The sequence below is a fragment of the Lactuca serriola genome, chromosome 2, assembly GCF_051521515.1.
Source record: "Lactuca serriola cultivar US96UC23 chromosome 2, Lser_US96UC23_V15, whole genome shotgun sequence".
Lineage (NCBI taxonomy): Eukaryota > Viridiplantae > Streptophyta > Magnoliopsida > Asterales > Asteraceae > Lactuca > Lactuca serriola.
This window is the reverse complement of record NC_136409.1, coordinates 159,922,073-159,933,908: the sequence shown is the minus strand read 5'-3', so window position 1 is coordinate 159,933,908 and position 11,836 is coordinate 159,922,073. Positions and strand designations below refer to the sequence as shown.

The 11,836-nt window shown below is 42.7% G+C and overlaps 1 protein-coding gene across 1 annotated transcript; it reads left to right on the top strand.

Moving 5' to 3' along the window:
- Positions 1-7,980: 7,980 nt before the first annotated feature.
- Positions 7,981-11,748, top strand: LOC145087172 (cytochrome P450 CYP72A219-like). The gene is made up of 5 exons (XM_079025082.1): positions 7,981-8,418; positions 9,262-9,479; positions 9,654-9,898; positions 10,246-10,630; positions 11,202-11,748. The coding sequence occupies exons 1-5, from the start codon at positions 8,139-8,141 to the stop codon at positions 11,625-11,627; spliced, it is 1,554 nt and encodes a 517-aa protein (XP_078881208.1). The 5' UTR covers positions 7,981-8,138; the 3' UTR covers positions 11,628-11,748.
- The last annotated feature ends 88 nt before the right edge of the window (positions 11,749-11,836 follow it).

Below are 11,836 nucleotides of genomic sequence, written 5' to 3'. Positions count from 1 at the left end.
TGAGGATAACTCACCTCGAAACTGCCGACTGAACAGATAGCTCAAGCTGCTCCGATCACTGATACGATCTCCACCTCTGGACAGTCACCAATGCACTGAACTCAAACAATAACAACAATTACCAAAATACCCCTGGAACCACTGGTAAATCCTTGGTCAAAGACAAGGTCAAAGTCAACCCCTGACTGACCCTACTCGCCGAGTCAACCCTATGACTCGCTGAGTCCCCATACTCAGAACTTCACTCAACCCGCGATCTAACTCGCCGAGTCACCCCAAGACTCGCCGAGTTCAACGACTCTGAGTCCACTCGCCCTTAACTCACCGATTCCTTAAGACACCCTTTCTACACGTCGAGTATCCCCTTTTTACTCGACGAGTTCCTCCTGGAAGAATCGCGGGGCCACCCCGACTCAACTCGCCGAGTCTGAAGAACAACTCGACGAGTCCCAGTAAATCTTCAAGCTACTCGCCGAGTCTGTTCATCGGACTTGGCGAGTCCATGCCATGCAACCGCTCAAACTGCTTCCTAAGGTCAGAACTGCTCCGACCATTCATACGTCTGGCCTTCCTAGACTGATCCATCACGTAGGGTCCTCATTTCAGTGCTCACGATACACCCCATGATTCATAATTCACATTTTGACCTAAGGCATAAGGATTCCAATCCCAAGCCTTCATCAATTCCCGAAATGCACAGGCATGGGACATTCTGGACCTCCAAAGGTCCTAATACAGAGTCACAATCGTTTGGGGGACTAGGGTAGCATTCAATCTAATCACAAAAGGGTTCCACAAACCCTAATTCCATAAACACATCAACATAACAGAGTATACTCGAATTCTTACCTGGATGATGTATTCTCTGTGTCCCCAATCCTCAGAAGGTGACTCCCTTGCTGCTCCTTTAGCCAATCCCTTCTCTTCCTTGCACAACCACTCTTCTATAACCAACAATGGTCTATAATCCTTGCTCCAGATGCACACAATCGATTTAGGGTTCTTCTCAGAAGGCTAAAATGAACAATGACGGCCAATAAGTGCCTCTTATACGTCCCAAACCTGAACGGTTAGGGTTTTCGCTAAACAGCGCAGACTCGCGGAGTCCATATCTGGACTCATCGAGTCCAGTCGCGAACCCGCGACCAGGTCTGCGATTCTACTCGGCGAGTCTAGGCTCCAACTCGCCGAGTCCCCTCTTAAAACACCCCAAAAACATAATTATTACAATACTTGAAATTCCGGGCTGTTACAACTCTCCCCCACTAGAACTAGACTTCGCCCTCGAAGTCTCACTCTGAAAATAGCTCCGGATGCTGCTCCCGCATCTCACGTTCCAGCTCACAGGTCATTTCCGATCCCCTCCGGTGCTGCCACCGAACTAACACTAGAGGTATCTCCTTATACCTCATAGCCTCGATCTTCCGATTTCTGATGACCACGGGTCTCTCAGCATAATTCAGGCCCGCATCCACCTGAATGTCTTCTAATGGGACCACTGCCGACTCATCGGCTAAGCACTTCCTCAATTGCGACACATGAAAGGTGTCGTGGATCTGTCCCCACTCCGCTGGCAACTCCAATCGATAGGCTACCCGGCCTATCCTTGCAATCACCCGATATGGCCCAATGTACCGGGGACCCAACTTGCCCCTCTTCTTGAATCGAATCACTCCTCTCCAAAGAGAGGCCTTCAGGAGTACGAAGTCGCCGACCTGAAACTCAAGCTCGGATCGGTGGCTGTCTACATAACTTTTCCTGTCGGCTCTAGGCGGTCAATAACCTCTGTCTCATCTGCTGAATCTGCTCTGTCGACTGAAGCCCGATCTCTGTACTGTCCATCGCTCTCTGTAACCGAAAATTACCCAAGATGCAACTCTACTCTAAATCTCAACGATCACTCGACCCATAAGGGTTAGGAAACCATGAACCACCGGATCCCCGATCCAAAGCCCACTTTGTCCATTCCGGACCGACTGAGAGATCCATTCTCACTCTCAGAGCAACTCTCACAAGTTCTCCTCTTGCCATCACATACACATACTGAACTAGTCCCAACACCCACAGGTTGGAAAACCCGATACACTGATGATATCCTCGAACATCTCCCAAGATGAACCACTACATCCACCTTACACTCTGATCAGAATCACACTGAGAATTTAAGATTCTCTCTCCCCCTGCATCCCTTCTGAGCCTCAACAGACATCCCCAAACCGGATGGGTTCCTACTTCGCTGCTGCGAACACGATGCTGGAAGGCATACTCGAAATACTCTAACCATAACTCTGCTCTGCAGCTTTCATTCTCGTGAACTTGCACTCCCTTTCGGAGTTACACACCTTTCTCTTTTCCTTCCAAGGGACCCTCTTGGCCATAATGCCACTCCAACCGGTGCTACGGTGCTTGCCCCAATCGACACCACCCTTTTTGCGTAACTGCTATTCACATACTCTGGTTCTCATTGCAGGGGCTCTCAATCCCATGCACTCTCTCCACTCATCAAAATCACTGCCTCAGCTAAACAAGATCACTACCCGGGGCCAGACCTTCTAATGCAATCACACTGCAACATACACGATCCGCAATCTCAAACTGATCCAGCAATACCAACAGAGTCTCCAGCATGACTGGACCGACTCTCATAACACATACTAGCCACTCGAGGCTATGTCTCTGTGGGTCCGTACACCCAAACTCTGCGAACCCTCAGGTTCTAACTCTGGGAACCTTCCGGTTCCAGCTCTAGAAACATGCACAACATAATCCCGTGGGATTAATGCAGTACAACCCATCATGTACCTCAAACATACAAATACTCTGATCGTATAACCCCGGTTACTTACTCAAGCTTGATCCCGGCCTTCTCTCAGGCCTCCACAATCAAATGCCCTAGGTCTGTATCCCGCCCCGCATACCCGAAACTCGCTCTCGTCGGCCTATACTCTGAGCTGACAAACACTGCTGAATCCCAACAGCTAAGCACCCTCACATACTCATCGATCTCCCGGAGAATTCTCCAATTCTCCCCCACTAAAGCACTGACTAACTGCCACCGATTGTCATTAACGACCTTTCAGAACAATCCTGCACAAAGAGAACATTTACACACTGACTGCTTCCCACAAGCATAAGCAACCCTCAGCCAAGTACATCTCCTCCCTGATCAATCCGCTCAAAAGAATCTGGTCTTTCAATTATCCACTCTACGACTGCAGATGCTACCCGACATTCAACCCAGTGCCTCATCTCCACTAACAACCCTTACGAACGATAACCAACGGAATTCCCAACAATAACCCGTAACCAAACCCACAACCTGCCAAAGGATGAATACCGCATCGAAAACCGCACAAGGCTACCGGCACCAAAACACCAAACTATAACCATACCAAACCATCAGGGAACAACGAATGCCAAAGCGAAAACCTGAAGCACCAATCCATAACCATGCCAAACCCGCGAAACAACGAATACCGCATCGAAATCCACACAAGATACCAGCACAAACAATACGCCACAATCAACGCAAGGCAATCAAGACATCAAGAAAGCATCATACCCGCAGCTGCCTCCGGCACTGCTCCGTCTCCCTCTGCCGCAAGCCGATAAGCATGACCCTGAGCCCTTGGGGCTCCGCTCCATCCTGTCCTCCTCCTGAACTCCTCAAGGTGGCCGGTGCTAGAGCCTGCACCGGTCCTGCAGGAAGCTGTGGACAGTTGACCCTCAAATGTCCAACCTGCTGTCAATGATAGCAAATCCTCGAATTCCGAATCTGCACTGACTGCCGACAGTCCCGCGCATAGTGCCCCTCTTTTCCGCACTTGCGGCATGCACCACCGGACCGGCAACTCTGGTGTGACCCCTCCCACACTTCCCACAAGTGTGGCGGCTCCGATCCCCCACTCTAACATCAACGGTACTGGACCGTTTCGGCATTGGCTGCGACTGCATCGGAGCCTGCCTTAGCTCACGCAACTGTAACTCAACCTCTAACTCACGCCGCATGGCGGCCTCCTGCAACACCAACAAGGTCTCGCACCTCTGCGCAGACACGAACTGTCTGATATCCCCCTTGAGCATACTCAGATATCGGGACATCTGAGCCTGCTCCGAAGCGAACTCAGGGCAAAACATCGCCCTCTCAATAAACATCCCGGTGCTCTCAGTCACCGACTCCAAATCCTGCTTCAGCTCAAGGAACTCCCGAGCCAATCTCTCCCTCTCATCTCGCGGAACATAGCGAGTACTGAACATCTCTCTGAACTGATCCCCTGAAACCGCAGCCCTCTGCGCGTCGAAAAATGACCTCGTAGTCAATCTCCATCAATCCTTCGCTCCTAGCCTCAACAGGTTCAGAGCACACCTCACCCTCTGATCAGCAGGGCATAAACTCGTGGAGAAACACCCCTCCATGTCTGATAACCATCTCATAGCAACAATCGGGTCCTGAACTCCATCGAATGTGGGAGGCTTCGTATAATAGAAGTTCCGATACTGAAACCCCGACTAGGTCTTCCCTTTGCCGCTGCTACAGCCGCTGTAACCGCCGCGGCAGCCGTCTCTGCGAGAGCCGCATATCGCTCATCAAACTACTCAACCATGGCGGTCCTGATCGACCCAACCATTCTGGCAACTCAGCCCGTAACAATGCAGCAACCTCATCACGTAGGATCTCGCGAATCCTCGCATCCCGCTCGCTCGTGCTCGTCCGATCGATAACCTCCGACGGCACCGGTTCACCCGAAACTCGCTCTCCCGCTCCCGATCCTGATCCGGATCCACTATCATCATGCCTCGAAATCTCCATAATGAAGACACCCTACCAATCTCAGACACTTCCCAAAATCCTGGGATCCAACTCTCGCAACCCTACCCTAGAGACCATGGTTTCCCTGATACGTGTATGGGTCCTGTGCTTTCAGTAGTACGGGCCCATACTACCTTCCACACCTACCCATATTTGTATGAAGTACTACCACAATACCCTAGGGAACATGCATACCACTAGAGGAACACTGAGAACATCCCATAAGGGACCCTAGGCTACAGGCATCACATATCAGGCAACATTATCATGAATTCCTGAAGATCCCTAGCCTAACTCTAGCATGCTGTTCTATCAAGCTCAAATAAACAAATATCATGTATGGTATCTTGGGGTTACTTACTGGCTCCGGCTGATCGTACCTCCGCGTCCTCCTTTTACCAAATTTGAAAACCATTTTAATTTCTCATTTTAATTTCTCTTTTTAAAATCCTCCTCGATTTGAGACTGGAGTCACACGAATGTTTCCCCAATTCACTCAAACCAAGGCTCTGATACCAACTTGTAACATCCAAAATTTCAAAACAATTAAAACTTTTCAAAACCACTCATTTTAATAACGTTGTTACAAAAAGGTTTCAATACATTATTTAACAGAGTATTTTCCCCAGGTTCATATCATAAAACACCAACGCGAGGAACGGTACGATCACGCCTTTGCCTTGCCACAGACTCTTGAGAACCTGAAACATAAAACCACAACTGTAAGCCCGAAAGCTTAGTGAGATACCCCCAGAATACCAACCACATATACGCCTTTCCAGGCCCTGACCTTCCGGTCCATGTGTCTCAGGGGACTTCCGTCCCTGCTGGGTAAACCTTCCGGTCCTACCCACGCCGACCTTCCGGTCCATCACACAACATAATCGCCTTCCGGCCCATAACATATTGTCTTCCGGCCCATAACATATCGCCTTCCGGCCCATAACATATTGCCTTCCGGCCCATAAGCATAAAATGCATATATAAAATAACAACAATCATATAGCAGTTCATAGACAACAATCGATCAACAGATCACATATCATAGCATTACTCTAACAAGATACCGGTCTGGCCGGTCACTAGCATAACATTACCCTATGAATCAGTCAACATACTAAATGCATACATACGCCTTTCCAGGCCATGACCTTCCGGTCCACATAGTAATGCCTTCCGGCCCATAACATGTATTGCCTTCCGGCCCATAACATATAACAACTGACAACTACCCGGATTTCCATCCGATAAAAGGGTTGGCATTGGTGCCATAAACCCTAGCGATATAGTGAGGATAACTCACCTCGAAACTGCCGACTGAACAGATAGCTCAAGCTGCTCCGATCACTGATACGATCTCCACCTCTGGACAGTCACCAATGCACTGAACTCAAACAATAACAACAATTACCAAAATACCCCTGGAACCACTGGTAAATCCTTGGTCAAAGACAAGGTCAAAGTCAACCCCTGACTGACCCTACTCGCCGAGTCAACCCTATGACTCGCCGAGTCCCCATACTCAGAACTTCACTCAACCCGCAATCTAACTCGCCGAGTCACCCCAAGACTCGCCGAGTTCAACGACTCTGAGTCCACTCGCCCTTAACTCACCGATTCCTTAAGACACCCTTTCTACACGTCGAGTATCCCCTTTTTACTCGACGAGTTCCTCCTGGAAGAATCGCGGGGCCACCCGACTCAACTCCCCGAGTCTGAAGAACAACTCGACGAGTCCCAGTAAATCTTCAAGCTACTCGCCGAGTCTGTTCATCGGACTCGGCGAGTCCATGCCATGCAACCGCTCAAACTGCTTCCTAAGGTCAGAACTGCTCCGACCATTCATAGGTCTGGCCTTCCTAGACTGATCCATCACGTAGGGTCCTCATTTCAGTGCTCACGATACACCCCATGATTCATAATTCACATTTTGACCTAAGGCATAAGGATTCCAATCCCAAGCCTTCATCAATTCCCGAAATGCACAGGCATGGGACATTCTGGACCTCCAAAGGTCCTAATACAGAGTCACAATCGTTTGGGGGACTAGGGTAGCATTCAATCTAATCACAAAAGGGTTCCACAAACCCTAATTCCATAAACACATCAACATAACAGAGTATACTCGAATTCTTACCTGGATGATGTATTCTCTGTGTCCCCAATCCTCAGAAGGTGACTCCCTTGCTGCTCCTTTAGCCAATCCCTTCTCTTCCTTGCACAACCACTCTTCTATAACCAACAATGGTCTATAATCCTTGCTCCAGATGCACACAATCGATTTAGGGTTCTTCTCAGAAGGCTAAAATGAACAATGACGGCCAATAAGTGCCTCTTATACGTCCCAAACCTGAACGGTTAGGGTTTTCGCTAAACAGCGCAGACTCGCCGAGTCCATATATGGACTCGTCGAGTCCAGTCGCGAACCCGCGACCAGGTCTGCGATTCTACTCGGCGAGTCTAGGCTCCAACTCGCCGAGTCCCCTCTTAAAACACCCCAAAAACATAATTATTACAATACTTGAAATTCCGGGCTGTTACAGACGATTTCAGTAATTTACTCTATTGTTTATGTATCTACCATAAATCAAGACAGGGCCCGAGCACATGCAAGGAGTGTGACCACGTAGGGCCCATGTTGTCAGGTGGCCCAAATTTTAATATGTCGTTGTTCGGTCACTATCCTGTCCTTAATTCATCACTAATATGTTGTTTCTCCGTCTAAACTCTAAGCCATCACTATTTTTCTCACTATCCATTGCTAATGTCATATTTGTTGTTAATCCGAAATTTTATTGGTTGTTTTTAATTTTTGAATACGACCTTCAAAATCAACAAACAATCTATGTATCAAGTCATACACACATAAATCTCGAAAATCTATTTATTCAATTTTCTCTATCTCTCTTTTTTCTTTTGTTTTTTATTTTTTATTTTTTAATGATTGTAGTTTATTTTTGTATATGTAAATATTAAATGACACGTGTAAATAACAGAGTGTAATGGACAAAAAAAAGAGTGTAATGGACAAAAAAAGGAAGTCAACATGGAAGATTCAACAAGAAAAGAGGAAAACGATCATGTCCTCTATATTATCTATTATATTATGTCATTGCGTATGTCACTCCATCCAGATATTAAAAGTTACGTTCTTGGGCAGGATACAAAGTCATAGAAGTGGTCAATGTTTGTGTACGGATCTTGAGTCAATTTCCCTTTCAACTTGTCCACCGATAAATGCAAGGCAAACATGTTTGATTTCAATATAAAATTATAAAGAGTCTTCATTGATCATATTCTGGGAACTAATTGGAAGTGAATAAACATAATGGATGCAGTGACAAACACAGTGGCAATCTCATGTGCTATAGCAGTTATACTATGCGCATGGCATTTGGTAAACATTTTGTGGGTGAGACCAAAAAAGCTCGAAAAGCACCTGCGGAATCAAGGTTTCAATGGAAACAAATACAGATTTTTGTATGGGGACATGAAAGAGTTTTCTTTGATGGTCAAAGAATCCAAATCTAAGCCTTTAAGTCTGGATGACGATGATGGAGTTCTAAAACGCGTTGTGGCATTCACCCATCATTCTTTGCAAAAACATGGTTAGTTTCGTCTTTTCTTTATGTCGTCTTCTTACATAATTCTTTAGAAAGACCAAGAAATTAACCCCGTACAATGGTCAAACTTTTTCAATCTGTTCATGTTATCGGTGACATTTGGATTTATATTCATAGAGGGAAAGTGACAGTGGTTTAAAGATCGATGTAACAATCCCGAATTTATTGGCTTTTGACATCGATTTAGCAGTTCATTTTAAGTGGTTTTCCTAAGTCAAGGTTAAATTTAAAGGCAATTTAGCTTATTTTTTGTGACACTTTCACATCAATTGGCATTGGTTTTGTAATTATTTGTTAAAGGTTCTGGGATTTAATTTCACCAATAAATATCAAAATATGGATCTTCATGACAATATAGGATCACATGCGTAATTTAGGGTTTTAAAAAAAATCCCTGTTATTAGAAAAGCCAAAAGGGGGTGTGGTCCTCTTTTTGGTTGGGCAACGATGTAATAACTTAGGGTATATTTATGTAAAAAAGATTAATTAAAAATGATATTCTTGCCATGAATGGTCGATAATTGAGCTCTCTATGCAAAACAAATTTCTTCTATGAGAAAGGTGTATAAGTGTAATTGGAATAATTTCCTGCCGATCTTTTCTCAATAAATCATACTCTACCATATAGTAGAAAAAAATCATTTTTTTCAAATGTTTCATTCATTTTATTTTAAATTAATTTTTTTTTCATATGTCATTTTATGGGTTTTTTTTCATTATATTAAATTATACATGATATTTAAATGTAATAATTATAATAAATATAATAATAAATCGATCTTTAAATTTACATATAAGTGGATAATCGAAATTGTCTTTTTTTTGTAGGTAAAAATTTCATCACATGGACAGGATGGAAACCAAGAGTGACTATTATGGACCCTGATCTCATCAAAGAAGTATTTGTGAAGTTAAATGACTTTCATAAGCTGGAACCTTCTCCAATGACAAAGTTTATAGCAACAGGATTAGTAACATACGAAGGGGACCAATGGACTAAACATAGGAAATTAATCAACCCAGCCTTCCATATGGAGAAGCTAAAGGTACTTTGATAACTACAATTTATTTTCTAAATTGTCTTATTAAATTATTACCTCTTATTTGGCTTTGTCACTAATGTAAATTGTTTATCTTATTTGCTAACTTCTTGATGTTTTTATTAATATCTGGTTTCCTGTTTAATAAAAAATCTAATGATACAAATGTTTTGTAACCAGAATATGGTACCAGCTTTCCAGTTAAGTAGCAGCGAAATGATTGGGAAGTGGGAGAAGTTGATTTCATCAAAGGGGTCATGTGAGCTCGATATTTGGCCTGACCTTCAAGCTTTAACAAGTGATGTGATATCAAGAACCGCATTTGGAAGTAATTATGAAGAAGGTCTTCAGATATTTGAACTCATAAGAGAACAAAGTGTACTTGTACAGGAGGCAGTGATGTCAGTTTACATTCCTGGATCTAGGTAAGTTACATTTCCAAAAAAAGGATATGCTTTATCAATAAGAAACAAAAAGATTTTGCATTGACCAAAATGACCATATATAGTTTGAACAAATATCCTAAAATAATCAAATGTTTGGCAAAATGGTTTGCAAAATTCATTTTTTTGAGGGAGTACAATCATTTTTTAGAAATGACATCATTGTTTTACTAAATCATGATTTCATTTCACAAATAAAAATGCTGTTGGTATATTCACATTGGAACATTTTCGATAAAAATCCCAAATTAGTTTTCGCCATTTTTTTATTGACCCAAATAAATAAATCCATGCAAAGCTAAATGTTTCTCTCTATGATTTCTATGTAGGTTTTTACCAACAAAGAGGAACAGAAGGATGAATTCTATAGACAGAAAAGTAAAACATTCTATAAGAGGTATCATAAACAACAAGCTCAAGGCAATGGAGGCTGGAGAAGGTAACAATAGTGATTTGTTAGGAATAATGCTTGAATCTAATATCAGAGAGGTTAATGAACACCAAAACAAGAATCATGGAATGACTATTGATGAAGTTATTGAAGAGTGTAAGCTTTTTTACTTTGCTGGACAAGAGACAACATCGGGCTTGCTTGTATGGACGATGATTTTATTAAGTAAGCATCAAGAATGGCAGTCGCGTGCTAGGGAAGAGGTTCTGAATGTTCTTGGGGACAAAAATGTGGATTTAGAACGGCTAAATCACCTAAAAGTTGTAAGTTCTTATATCACTTTGTTAATTCTAGATCTAGCAAGAGTTAAGTTAAATGGGTTTAGATTTTGAATCCAACTCAACTTATTTAAAAAACAAAGGTAAAACTTTCAAACCAATTTTGATCTATTAAAAACCGGGTTGTCCTTGGGTTGTCCCATTTGTTTTTCCTAACATCTTAAATTAATAAACGGGTTGGACAAAGGTTGACACGTTTTATTTTAAAATTTACATTGTATTGAACGTTTAAACATAGTTGAATAAGTTACAAACCCAATTCATTGTTCCAAGTTAAAAAGAAGCACAAGTACAAGTACAACTTAATTACTTTAATAACATTCTAAATTTGTATAAGGTTAAATATAATATAAAAAGTAAACGGTTTTAGTATGAGGTCAAAATTTTCAACCTGGTCTAACCAGTTTAATTAAAGTTGATAAGTTGACCCATTTATTGAAAATCTCAACTTGTCCATTGGATCCAGGTTGGGTCGATTTTTTTGAGCATGTAATTAATTCTCATAATTATGTAATCTTATGTTCTTAAATGATCAGTTTTTTTTCTTTCTATATAGATAAGTATGATTTTCTATGAAGTATTGAGGCTATATCCACCAATCGTTGGGCTATTTCGTAGAGTTGACAAAGACATCACACTAGGAGGATTTTCACTACCATCTGGAACACATATTGAATTACCCATCATGAATATTCACTACGATGAGAAAATGTGGGGTACTGATGCCAAGAAATTTAATCCCGATAGATTTTCTGAAGGAATATCAAAGGCAACAAAAAACCAAGTCATTTACTTTCCCTTTGGTTGGGGACCTCGAATATGTGTTGGACAAAACTTTGCTTTGATTGAAGCTAAAATTGCCCTCGCCATGATCTTACAGAAGTTCTCTTTCGAACTTTCACCATCATATATCCATGCTCCTCATAAGCTTCTCACCCTTCAACCCCAGTATGGTGCGCATTTGATTATACATAAACTCTAGCATTCTTTCCATTATTTTGCCTTCAATATTGTTATTTTGATTGAATGCCTATATTGTATTATTCAAATAATTTTGTATGGAGGGGCACGATATTTGCAATATATATTTTATGTTAAAGTAATTATGGTTCCAATTTACATGTATGATGTATCTATTTTTATATTGTGAATGTATACATTGCTCCAATTGTGTCTGTATTTTTCCACTTC

Bases quoted from the DNA above. Each gene is read 5' to 3' on its own strand.
- LOC145087172 (XM_079025082.1), top strand. From the start codon at position 8,139: ATGGATGCAGTGACAAACACAGTGGCAATCTCATGTGCTATAGCAGTT. The intron at 9,480-9,653 runs GTACTTTGATAA...TTTTGTAACCAG, and splicing joins TCCATATGGAGAAGCTAAAG to AATATGGTACCAGCTTTCCA. The intron at 9,899-10,245 runs GTAAGTTACATT...ATTTCTATGTAG, and splicing joins GTTTACATTCCTGGATCTAG to GTTTTTACCAACAAAGAGGA.